This window comes from Physella acuta, unplaced genomic scaffold, assembly GCF_028476545.2.
Source record: "Physella acuta isolate Inbredline_101_S28 unplaced genomic scaffold, ASM2847654v3 ptg000862l, whole genome shotgun sequence".
Lineage (NCBI taxonomy): Eukaryota > Metazoa > Mollusca > Gastropoda > Physidae > Physella > Physella acuta.
Genome location: NW_026732379.1, coordinates 184,142 through 195,383, shown reverse-complemented (window position 1 = coordinate 195,383; position 11,242 = coordinate 184,142). Strand labels below are relative to the sequence as shown.

At 31.3% G+C, this 11,242-nt stretch overlaps 1 protein-coding gene across 14 annotated transcripts in view; it reads left to right on the top strand.

Moving 5' to 3' along the window:
* Positions 1-279: 279 nt before the first annotated feature.
* LOC131952259 (E3 ubiquitin-protein ligase MYCBP2) overlaps positions 280-11,242 on the top strand; it is an 85,467-nt gene continuing 74,504 nt past the window's right edge. For 10 of the 14 annotated variants that reach the window (XM_059314838.1, XM_059314836.1, XM_059314832.1 and 7 more), the window contains exons 1-16: positions 280-598; positions 2,597-2,666; positions 3,131-3,358; positions 4,119-4,272; positions 4,865-5,064; positions 5,377-5,512; positions 5,621-5,733; positions 5,865-5,930; positions 6,200-6,296; positions 6,787-6,878; positions 7,338-7,485; positions 7,618-7,694; positions 7,917-8,127; positions 8,756-8,923; positions 9,560-9,718; positions 11,049-11,132. In XM_059314838.1, coding sequence (XP_059170821.1) covers positions 483-598; positions 2,597-2,666; positions 3,131-3,358; positions 4,119-4,272; positions 4,865-5,064; positions 5,377-5,512; positions 5,621-5,733; positions 5,865-5,930; positions 6,200-6,296; positions 6,787-6,878; positions 7,338-7,485; positions 7,618-7,694; positions 7,917-8,127; positions 8,756-8,923; positions 9,560-9,718; positions 11,049-11,132 — 2,119 coding nt within the window. In that variant the 5' untranslated portion in view covers positions 280-482. The remainder of the gene's footprint in view (positions 599-2,596; positions 2,667-3,130; positions 3,359-4,118; positions 4,273-4,864; positions 5,065-5,376; positions 5,513-5,620; positions 5,734-5,864; positions 5,931-6,199; positions 6,297-6,786; positions 6,879-7,337; positions 7,486-7,617; positions 7,695-7,916; positions 8,128-8,755; positions 8,924-9,559; positions 9,719-11,048; positions 11,133-11,242) is intronic. The other 4 variants (XM_059314841.1, XM_059314840.1, XM_059314829.1 and 1 more) reach the window with 3 other exon arrangements.

Here is an 11,242-nt window from a genome sequence, read left to right as displayed (position 1 = left end):
GCTCATTAATAATAAGTGACATTATTAGACCTTCAATTTCAAGACCTAGATAGTTGGTAGTCTAGAAATCTTTGTTGTTTTTAGTATTACGTTTTTCATTTTCACAATGATAAATATTATAATAATAAAATAAAAACAGAAGTAGAAGAGAGACAATTCTGTGTTAAACACACTAGTTATTCCGCGGAGCAGACGATTCAGTCAACTGCGTCGGCAAAATCTAAAAATTGAGCCTAGACCTAACAGAAGTTAAATCTAGACGTCTGGGATAACAAGATGAGTAGTTTCCCTTAGTTATAACTTCCTGTTTATAATCCTCAGAACGAGAATTGATATAATGGCTGACACCAGCTAATATTATCCTCTTCAATGGATTTATAATTGTATTATAAATGAGAGAGAAGGCAATATTGACTGTTATGCCTTCGCTTAGATAAAACACATGCTAACAGTGGATCGTAAACATTTGTTAATTCCAGAAAATGGCAATGGAAGCCGTGCAATGTTTCCGAAGTCAGGTCGACCTATTTTTAAAAGGTGACAACTTGTCGCGGAAATTCCATGATCTGTTTGAGTACAAAGATGCCGATGCATCAAAGTAAGTTTATAATTAGTAATATTTTAGGTAAAATCACGATATAGCGTCGGAAATTATTGGGTAATGTTCGTTGAGTTTCGGTAACATTCGTTACTGTAAACCATAGTTTATTTGACCGATGAAATAAAAATAAAGTCAAGTGCATTAAATTAATGTTTTAACTTTATTTACAGTTTAATTGACAGAAAATTAATAACAGATAGAAAATCTAAATATTATTAATAAACTCGAGTGTAGTAATTAATTATTTTTTTTTTAAGAAACAGAAAAAACCTGCAGAAGATTTGCGACAACCAGCTCTTGTTCTGTTAGTAAATAAGACGATTAGATTAACTAAAGTTAAAAGTAGTAAGAATAACTAGAATAATGTTTAGTAGCAGCAAAAATTAGCACATACACTTAAAATAATTAGAAATACAAAATAATTAGCAAAACAGTATTTAAAATGCAACTAAAATCAATCCTTGCACATTTTTAAACACTATGTATTAAAAATAATATGGCGGCAAATAAATGATGGTTTACAGTATTTCCGGTGGTTTCCGGAACGGCTCGACAGACTACGCCATGGTTTTACTGTTTTTTTACTGCTGTACAGTTCCGGAATAATAACCGACGCTATATCGTGATTTTACCATATTTTAGACTATAACTTTCAACGACATGGTATATGCATTGTAATGACAAAAAAGGCCTCTGCACGTTTAGGACTCTGTCTACTCTATATCTTCTGAAACTACTCATCAAGACAGACTTTAAAAAAAAAAATCTATTCTCAGAAAAATAAAAAAAAGTTGCAAATCATTCTTACATAATAAAACCATAACTCTGTCAGTAAGTCATAGTCATAACTCTCATACAGCTTACAATAATAGTTACTAGATCTAGATCTACATTCAATATATGTAGTATGTAGATCTAGAATCTAGGCCTAGATTCTATATTGAATAATATTAATAATAATATTGTTAACAATGTTAACATAACATTTTCTTAAAAAGAAAGATCTTGGCTATTATAAACAAATGAATGATCTACCTTGCTTAAACTAAAACTTAAAACTATAGGGTGCATTCTATATGCCAGGGCCTAACTAATAGCTAACAGTACCTCTACTAGATCAAGATCTATAACGAATAGTAACTATAATAACTATAAATAGTACTAGTGCTAGACAAACATCTAGATTTTTAGAGCTAGAGCTATAGGAAAAAAAATTTCTTCATTGTTTTTTAGAGCAGACATTAGTTTTTACTAATGAAAATATCCAGAAATAAGTAATTTATGCTTCTTTCTGAAAAGTTATTTGGAATACAAATGGACTATTAATTTTTCTATATAGGCCTAGGCCTAATAAGCCCTAATAGTAGTAATAGGCCTATATTTTGTATTTGTATTAGTCTACTATGTGAGTGACATAACTAAACATAGGCCTAGTAGGCCTATATAGTATATATGGTCTTGTAATGAATAATATGTAGGATTTAGTCCTAAATTGAATCTTATTTAACTTAGGCTTAGGCCTAATTATAATTAGTATAAGGCTAGTTAGTAATTATTAATGCTTAGCTATGGACTACACTTTGTTAAGGAGATACAAAAAATAACATGCAAGCTCTACAACATACCATTAAGCTTTCATTTTATCTCTTGTGGAGGCAGCAGTTGAAATTTGGTAATCTAATAACTAATCAGTTTTTGAAGTAGTTATTTGACCTGGTAAAAGATGATGTACAATAGAATAATTATATCATTGATGATTGCTGTTACCAACTTTAGAAGATATTTAGTGAAACATGAATTATGAAAATTCAAAATCAGTCTCTTCCATGTACTAATTATATGATGCTGTATTACAGACAATGTACATAAATGTATTTATATTATGTAGGCTATTTTTATTACTATTATTACGGATGTTTACTTTTCAAAATCTGCGTTTCTAATATAAAATAAAGACATTTTCAACATGAAATTCTATGTTTTTATTATTATTAGAAAAAAATTGGAGAAGAAAAAGACCAAAAAGAAAAAAACCAAATCTAAAGACAAGAAGCAAAAGGTTGAGGTAATAACATTTTCTGCTTTATACTATACATTCTGAATATACTTCTGAATCTTTTGTTGTTAATTATGATACTTACTAATTAATTATAATTAATACAAATTTTATTTATTTTCTAAACACACAAAACTAGTGTTTTTATCCACACAACTAAATACTACAAATACATTTTAGAATAACTTTGTTTTATCTAGTTAAGATATGCATGCCTCAATCGCTGCTGTTAATTTTTTATGGTTCCTTAAATTAAACTGTGTGTATGCAAACTATAAAAACTACTTTCAAAATAAATGTTCATTTTTTTCACATTTTACTAAAGAAGTTCTAAAAATTATATTACTAAAAATTGTAAGTTATAAAAAAAGATCTGATCATTTGTGCCTGGAATTTATTGCAATTTTTCTGTATCAGAGAATTAATTAAATTAAATTTATCATAAATAACTAATCAATAAAACTATTCAACAGCGTGAAAAGAGTCCAGAAGTCAATGAAACCCAGCAGTCAGTGATCACCACACATGGGAACTCTTCACTGTTCACAGTCTATTCCAAAGTCAGGCAGGCTGTGTTCACACAGGCCATCCGTGAGGCCACCCGCCTATACCACCTGGCCAACACGGCCACAGATTCAGACAGTGACAGCGATGAGGATGGGGAAGAAAAGGGGAAAGAACAACAAATTAAAATACCAAAGGTGATAAATAAAAAAAAATATCACTTCAAATTTTAAGTTTATTTAAATAAAAGCAGTATATTATTTTCATACTGCTCGGTAGTGGTTTAGTTTTTGTTTTGTTTTTTGTTAACAAAATATGTATTAGTTCCTAATGGTTTTCAATACAAAATACATTCTTTTCTCAGTGGGTGATGAAGTTTGAGTTCAATTTGTCTAATATAGAAAGTGTGTAACCCTTAAATCGTCCTCCCTATATCTAACATAATACACTCTAAATAATATTCTCTTGGTTTGTGTTAATCCATTGCTGGGATGTCAACTTTGTTTATTTACTCATTGCCAACTTTGGCTGTCCGTAGAAAAAAACTATTTAACTTGTGTTGGTTTTGTTTTTCCTCTCCCCTTTAACTTTAAAATACTATACATTGATGGTATTTTGTTTTGTAAAAACTGACCTCACAAGTACTGCTAAAACCAATCACAAATTGTGTCTACTTTATTGTGCTCATAAAGTGTTATAAAATAGATGTAAAGTCCTTTATCCTCAACCACTGTCATTCTGGTTGTATATTGAAATAAGTTATTTTAAAAGTGATAATTCACCCTTTATACAATGCCATTTCAGTTTTGCAAGGAAGACACTGAATTAACAAAAATAATTAGTTTATATGACTTATGTTTTAGACAGTTTTAGTAAACTTGAAAACATTTTATGTGTTATTTCATTCAACTCTTGGGATTGCTCATGTAAAGAATAATTCCATCTTCCTCTGTACAGATTGTTGGACTGGGACTTAATGGTGTGTTTGAGCTTGTTCGAGAAACACGCAGCCAGTACCCTGAGCTCTGTGTCAAGGCCTTGCGGTCTCTGCTGGACATGTTGCAGGGGCAGCAACCAGAGGGCATGAAGAAAGAACCTCCAGATGTTGTTGGTAAAATATAGTTCCCAATTTATTTTGTTAATGTTATACTAATTTATCATGCTTTTTTTTTTTTTTTAAATATTAAAACCTGGGAATTGTTGGTAAAATATAGTTGCCAGTTTATTTTATTAATGTTATACAAATTTACCATGCTTTTTTGTTTTTTTTAAATAATAAAACCTGGTGGTTGTTGGTAAAATATAGTTGCCAGTTTATTTTTTTAATGTTATTACAAAAATGTATCAAGCATGTTTTTTATTGTTATTTTTAAAACAAAAATCAAACCTGGAGATTGTTGGTTAAAATAGTTTCTGTTGATGTTATGTTAATATATTTATCAGAACCTCATTAGTAATTGATAAAAGTTATTACAGTGGTTCCTTTATTTGATAATAAAAAAATCTCAACTATTAAATTATTATTAAAAATATTGTAGATATTCTTTTGTTACATTATATTTATGAGAACCTCATTAGTAATTGATAAAAGTTATTACAGTGGTTCCTTTATTTGATAATAAAAAAATCTCAACCATTAAATTATTATTCAAAAATATTGTAGATATTCTTTTGTTACAAAATCTGCAACTATTCTTTCATAGAAAACTTGTTTTCACTGCTGATGGATTTGGCCATAAACACAGAAGATGGTGACATGACAAAAGGAGGGCTCTCAATGAGCTCTCTGGCCTGCTCAGCCCTCATCAGTCTCACAATAGCCCTTGGTGACACAGAGAAGCTCATCAGAGCTGTCAGCATAATGCTCATGTCCAGGTCAGGCCTGGAGCTACAGGACATTCAGGTCAGGAGGTTAAATCACGCCCAGCTCAGATCTACCTCAGTTATCTTTTACAGTTTTAAATTAAATCTTAAATTGTATGAACAACTTTAAACAGCATAGTTGTTTCAACTAGATTTTCTGTCACAAAATTTTGTTCCCACTTCTTAAAATAGAGCCACCACAAAAGTAGAAATGTTCAAATATAAGTAATAATTTTAACACATTTAAAGATACATCTTTAAAAAAAAATCATTAGTTTAAGCTGTCTTGGATTTTGTTTCTGTTGGAGTAAAGTACTACAAATTGACTGAAATTACCCTGTTTTATTTTTAGGTACCTGGCATCCTAGCTTCCTTACAAAAGAGTGTTCAAGCCATTTTATTAGGCAAAGCACAGTTGCCAGATTGGTTTAATAATGGTGTCAAAACAAAATGCCAGTCACAGATCTTTAAACTAGCCAATGCTAAAGGTAACTAAGCTCATATTTCTAGCTGTGTTGTTTTGTTTTGTTTTAATGTGCTATTTCTTTTCTAAGAATATATCATTGTAACATGGGCCAATTTCTGTTACTTCCTAGTTGGTGAATGCCTTGTTGAAAACTCAGCCATTGCCAGTGATGGGCGATTCTTGTACATTTTAAATAAATATGGTCTCTACAAAGTTGGCTCTGGCTATGGGGGTACAATAAAGGTACAGTTTTTTTCTTCTTTGTGTCAATATATTTTTATGAAATTTTTTCCTTATGTAGAAATTTATAGTTTCTTCAAAAGAATATAATTCTTCATAATTGCTTATAATTTATGTTGTTGTTATTCTTACAGGGAAAATTAGAGAGCCAAAAACGAGATTTTCCTGTACACAAAAACACTTTCCTGGCATTCGCTGCTGTAAATACACTTCTTTTTTTTTGTTTTACTACTGGTTAGCTAAACTAAAACTGATACAGCACTAAATTAGTTTATATTTCCAAAATTAAAATTTTATTTTAGATTTTAAAAATAATGTTTTATTGCATTTATTAGGGTAACTACTATAAATGTGTGCATTAGCTTACTATATGTTAATAGCTTTTTATTTTATCATGGAAAGCTGTTATTCTAATTTGATATATTTGTGATTTTGATTGCTATATACTAATGGCTTTTTGTTACATCAGGGAAAGCTGTTGTGTAAATGGGATAGAGGAACCACCCCAAGCTTGTGTGTTATCAACAGAACAACCCTGGCTCCAGAAAATACATTTGGCATGGATGGTAATGGTGTCTTAATTTTTACTGTCATCTGACCAATAATTTTGAGATTTGGGGAGGGAGGGGGGTTATTGAACCTGGACTTTCTACTAGGTGTACCTCTACATCAGGAGTATACAGGTTTTATCAGTTACCTGCTTCTCTAAATATCCATTTATTTGATTATTTGATGTCTCTTTTTGCAAGCGATTATTTTGATGCTTGGTGTTTATTAATTTTGGACAAAATGCTGATAAAAATTGTCAATATCATGTTTTTTTTCAAGGCAAGCTAATTGTAAGTTTCACAATAAGCTCATTATAGTTAGGATCACATTTGGAAAGCTTACTTTTTTGTCAAATTAGCCAAATTACTTGTGAAACAATTCTAACTAGTTCCTGTATCTCCAAAAAAACAACCAACTGCAAATATTTCCTTTTGTAGCTGGCTAGAATTGTGTCACTGTATTTGCTCCTGTTGAAGAAGTTGAGGCAACACATTTTGTAATTCTAAGGTCCTTTTGTCCCATTCCCAGGTAACAGCTCAACACACAGTTTGCTCTTCAGTGATGGAGAACACATTGGCTACATTGCACCAGCCAAAGAGGTAAAGGTTTTAAAGAAAAGGTTTCAAAACTAGTTAGCACAAAACAGATCTGTAGGATTACTATATATTTTTTTCTTGAAATATGGAATTGTTCTATATCATCCAAGTAAAAAAAAAAAAAATCTAAGTTCATCAGGGGTCAAAATCTTAGGATTTTCTTTAGTTTAGATTTTTGCAAACAATTAATTATACAGGTTCTTTTTTTTTCTAAATTAGACAATAAAAAAACATCAGATATAAAATAATCTTGTTTTGACTGATTCATAAAGTCATACAATGGTTATATGTAAAGTCAGCACATAGCCCAAAAATATTTTCTTTATGACTGATACTCACTTGAATAAGTCCTGGGATGATTCCATGCATAGGGATTATGCACTTTGATTTATCACATAATTAAATCTCCTGCCAGGCCTTATAAGGAATGTTAGTTTAAAAATGAATGCCTTTGTTTTCCAGGAGGATAGTTTTGTGATCCGCACATTTAGCCCAGTCAGCAACCCACCAATGTCACAAGTGAATGAAGTTCCCCTGAAGCTAACAAGGAAATGTATGGATGTGATGGGATCTACACCTTTCGATTTTACCTATGAAAAGCGGACAATTGGTAATTAGTTGTTAAAAGCTGATGATAAAACTAAACATAAATAATTGGGCATAAAATTAATTATTATGTTAATGTTATGTTTTCTAATTTCTCGATAGTATTTCAATCATTTTTGAATATTTTATCTTACAGCAACTGGATTTGATGAAGATGCACTTGTGATTGTTTCTGGGAAAGAATTTTCTCTGATTAAAACAGTAACTGGCAAGGTAGGCAACTCTTATCTGCTTTAACTTACATAACAATAATTCAATAGATTTTTGACTGTTATACTGCTTTTGGTATTAATTTTATAAAATTACTTATGATTACTACGTTTACAATGATGTTTAAATATAATTTTTTAGAATTCTGCATTTCTGCTATGTTTATTTCTTACCTGTAGACAATTTGATGTTCATATTTGATTGCATGTTTCATTTTCGTTACAGGTCTTGTATCAAGGCAAAGCTGTTTCGTTAGGCATTAAACAATCTAATCAGTCACAGAGCAAATGGGCTGAGCTGGCCATCACAAAGTCACCAAAAATGAACCATATTGCCCTGGGCCATGATGGCCTGCATGCGCTGCTGGTTGCAGAAGATGGGAGTGTGTATTTTGTTGGCACGGCCAGAAGGGGCGAGGATGGAGATGCCAGTGCTGGTGTGTAGATTTTTTGTCATGATTCATTTTGTTGTGTATACTGTTTCTAAGGAGCTTCTAAATCTAAATGAATACTGTAATTTCTTTGATTCAAAGCAATAAAAAACAAATACTTTTTCAGACTATGGTCCATAGAGAAGATGAAGTACAGTTAATCTATTTCTGCGACCTTGTCAAATGAAATGATTGTGCTTTAATGACTAAACCCAGCCTCTTTTACTTTCCCAAACTTAACTAAGGCACCAGTCACAGCTGAGTAGAGTCTGGGAAGTGCTTTGAACTTGACCCTGAAAATCAAGCTTTCAGATCAACTAACAGTCATGTGTTTTACCATTATCCACTGTGTCAATAATGACAGGGAATAAATACTGTCACTATACTTATTGTTACTTTGGGAAAGATAAAATACACACACTTTTTATAAGCTATGGTCAAAATGTCTGTGGGTTTGTGGTTAAGCTTGTTTTGAGCCACTTCTATTGCAGCAATAGTTTCTGATGACAACCCAAGAATATCTTATTTTCAATCTGAATCTTTAGTGCATTTAATAAGTTTTTATATTTGTTTTTTTCTTGTCTGCTATGTTCACTATGAAGCTGCGCTATAATCCTGAATATATTTTACCCAGGCAAGGTCAGGAGACAGCCCAAACCAACCAAGCCCAAAAAGATGGTCCGTCTTGAGTCCAAGTTTGTTGTGACAGCATCCTGCAACAGTGGCACCAGTGCTTTAGTCACCAAAGAGGGAGAGCTCTACATGTTTGGTAAAGACACCAACCACTCAGATCATGCTACTGGTATGTTTTTATTTCATTTGAGAGAGTTTTGTCCCTTTATTTTATTAAATATGTTTGTTTTTTGGAATCCCCATGTTTTTACTGACACAATATAAACCTAATTTGGTATTATAAATCTTTGCAAGCTATTATGAAAGCAAAAATATATAGCATCCTCCAACTTAAAGTCACAACTCCACTTTTACTCTGATTCATCTTACACCACATAATTATTTTGAACATTTGAAAACAATATTTGTGATGTATTTAGTTTTATCAAAAAATGTATCCAACTGATGTATAAGTTTAAAATCAACTATTATTAAAAGTTATTTCTGATTTGCTTATATCAATATTACAATTCTACTTAGGTTCTGATAATGAAATCAAGCCTATTGTCATCCTTTTTCATTTTTCACTCCTTTTCAAGTTTTCACTCTCCACGGTCTCCTAACTCTCTTTTCAGCTGTTCCCAATTCCTTCCTATTCTTTCGGCCTACTCCAGTATGTTACATTGCCATGTCTTCCTGCAAGCCTATACTTTTAACAATAACCTTGTAAACACTTATTAAAATGAATCATCAGGTTGCAAATAATTAAAGCAAGCCTATAATTTTAACAATATTGTTGTCAACAAATATTAAAATGAATCACCAGGTCTGGTAACAGAGCTAAGAGATGTCCACGTGGCCCAGGTCTGCCTCGGCAAGGCCCATGCTGTTGTACTCACCACCAAAGGCCAGGTCTACACATTTGGCATCAACAACAAGGGCCAGTGTGGCAGGGATTTCAGCTCACACGGAGCCACAAAAGACAGTATGTTTTTATTCTTTCACTCTCCTTCTGCTTCATCGCAAAAAGTTTGCATTATCTTTTTCGTGGGGTTAAATTTTAAAAAAATTATAACACTTTAACAAAAACAGCTATAAAATGGTATAGCCAAGTGCTTAAATAAAAGCTATTTCAACTCAAATAGTCCTAAGAGGGCAGGTATAATATATTCCTTTTCAAGTTCTTTGTTAAAAAAAAAAGGCTCAGTAGACTTTTCTTAAAACTTGTTTATACAAATTTGCTAAGAAATAGTTTCATTTATTAAATTTTACTGTTACCTCAGTCATCTATTTACTTACAGTTCATCATGTGTATTCCTTTAATTTTTTTCATGAACAAGAACTTCAATATTGTAGAGAAGCTTATGGCTTAGATAGTAAATGTTGTTATTTTAACCTGTTGGTTCTTTATATCAAGCTTTTTTATAATACTTTGGATTGCTGATTTTTTTTTTAATAGACAGCAAATAATTTTTGTTTTTATTCTTTTAATTTTTGTCCTTGATACTTTATATTGATTCAGCTGAATACAGAAAAAGTAGAAATTGATAGAAAATCTTGCTTGATTTAAATTTAGTTTCTCTGTAAGTTAAGCCAAAATGTGGATACGAAGTAGCTAATTTTTGTTCCATGCCAAACTTGGGAAATTTTAACTTTTGTCCGTTTCAATTATTATTTTCTCAGTAAAATTATGTTTAGAAATTTAAGAGAAAAATTTATAAATTTCACTTTTCAGGTATATAAAAGCAATTTACTGATATTTCTGTTAATGTCAAAAACATTTTTAGCTCCCTGAAAGTAATCTGTAGCTTTTCTAGCATTATTTTAAAATGGTGAAGTCCAATTAATTGTTTACATTTTTTTGGTCTATATTGTCTATAAAAACCCCACTATAAATACATTCAATGAAATCATTCCAACCACTTTTCTTTATGTACTATGACTCCCCTCCCCTACTACAATTACAGATTTTTAAAATCTTTCTGAGTTGTAGAACAGTATATTATTAAGGTGTGCAAAAATCACTCTGCTTTAAATTTAATATTTTAATGAGATCCTTCAGAATTGTTGTTTACTGTTACATGCTGTAAAATCCACCTTTTCCATTTAAATCCAATGTTTTAATGAAATCCTTCTGAATTTGTGTGTACTGTTACATGCTGAAAAATTTCCCTATTTTCCCATCTTCTAAAACTGTTTAAACAACATTCTTCCAAATTGACAGTGCACCTACTATTTCCTACTGTAAAACCTCTATTTTTCCCATTTGCTTTAAAACCAATGTTTTAATGGAAATCATTCCTTCCCCTTATGAGAATGGATGTCCCACATGTATGGGGTGAGCAAGCGGAGGAGTATGGGAGACATTACAATAGATGATGATGATGCTCAAAGTGATTGTGAGTTATTCATGTGTCCCTCTTGCTTGTTGGTCTACAGCTAAGCTTGGCTTTACCTAACATGAATAAATCAAGCAGTCAAAACAACAAAGGATAAACAAATATTAACT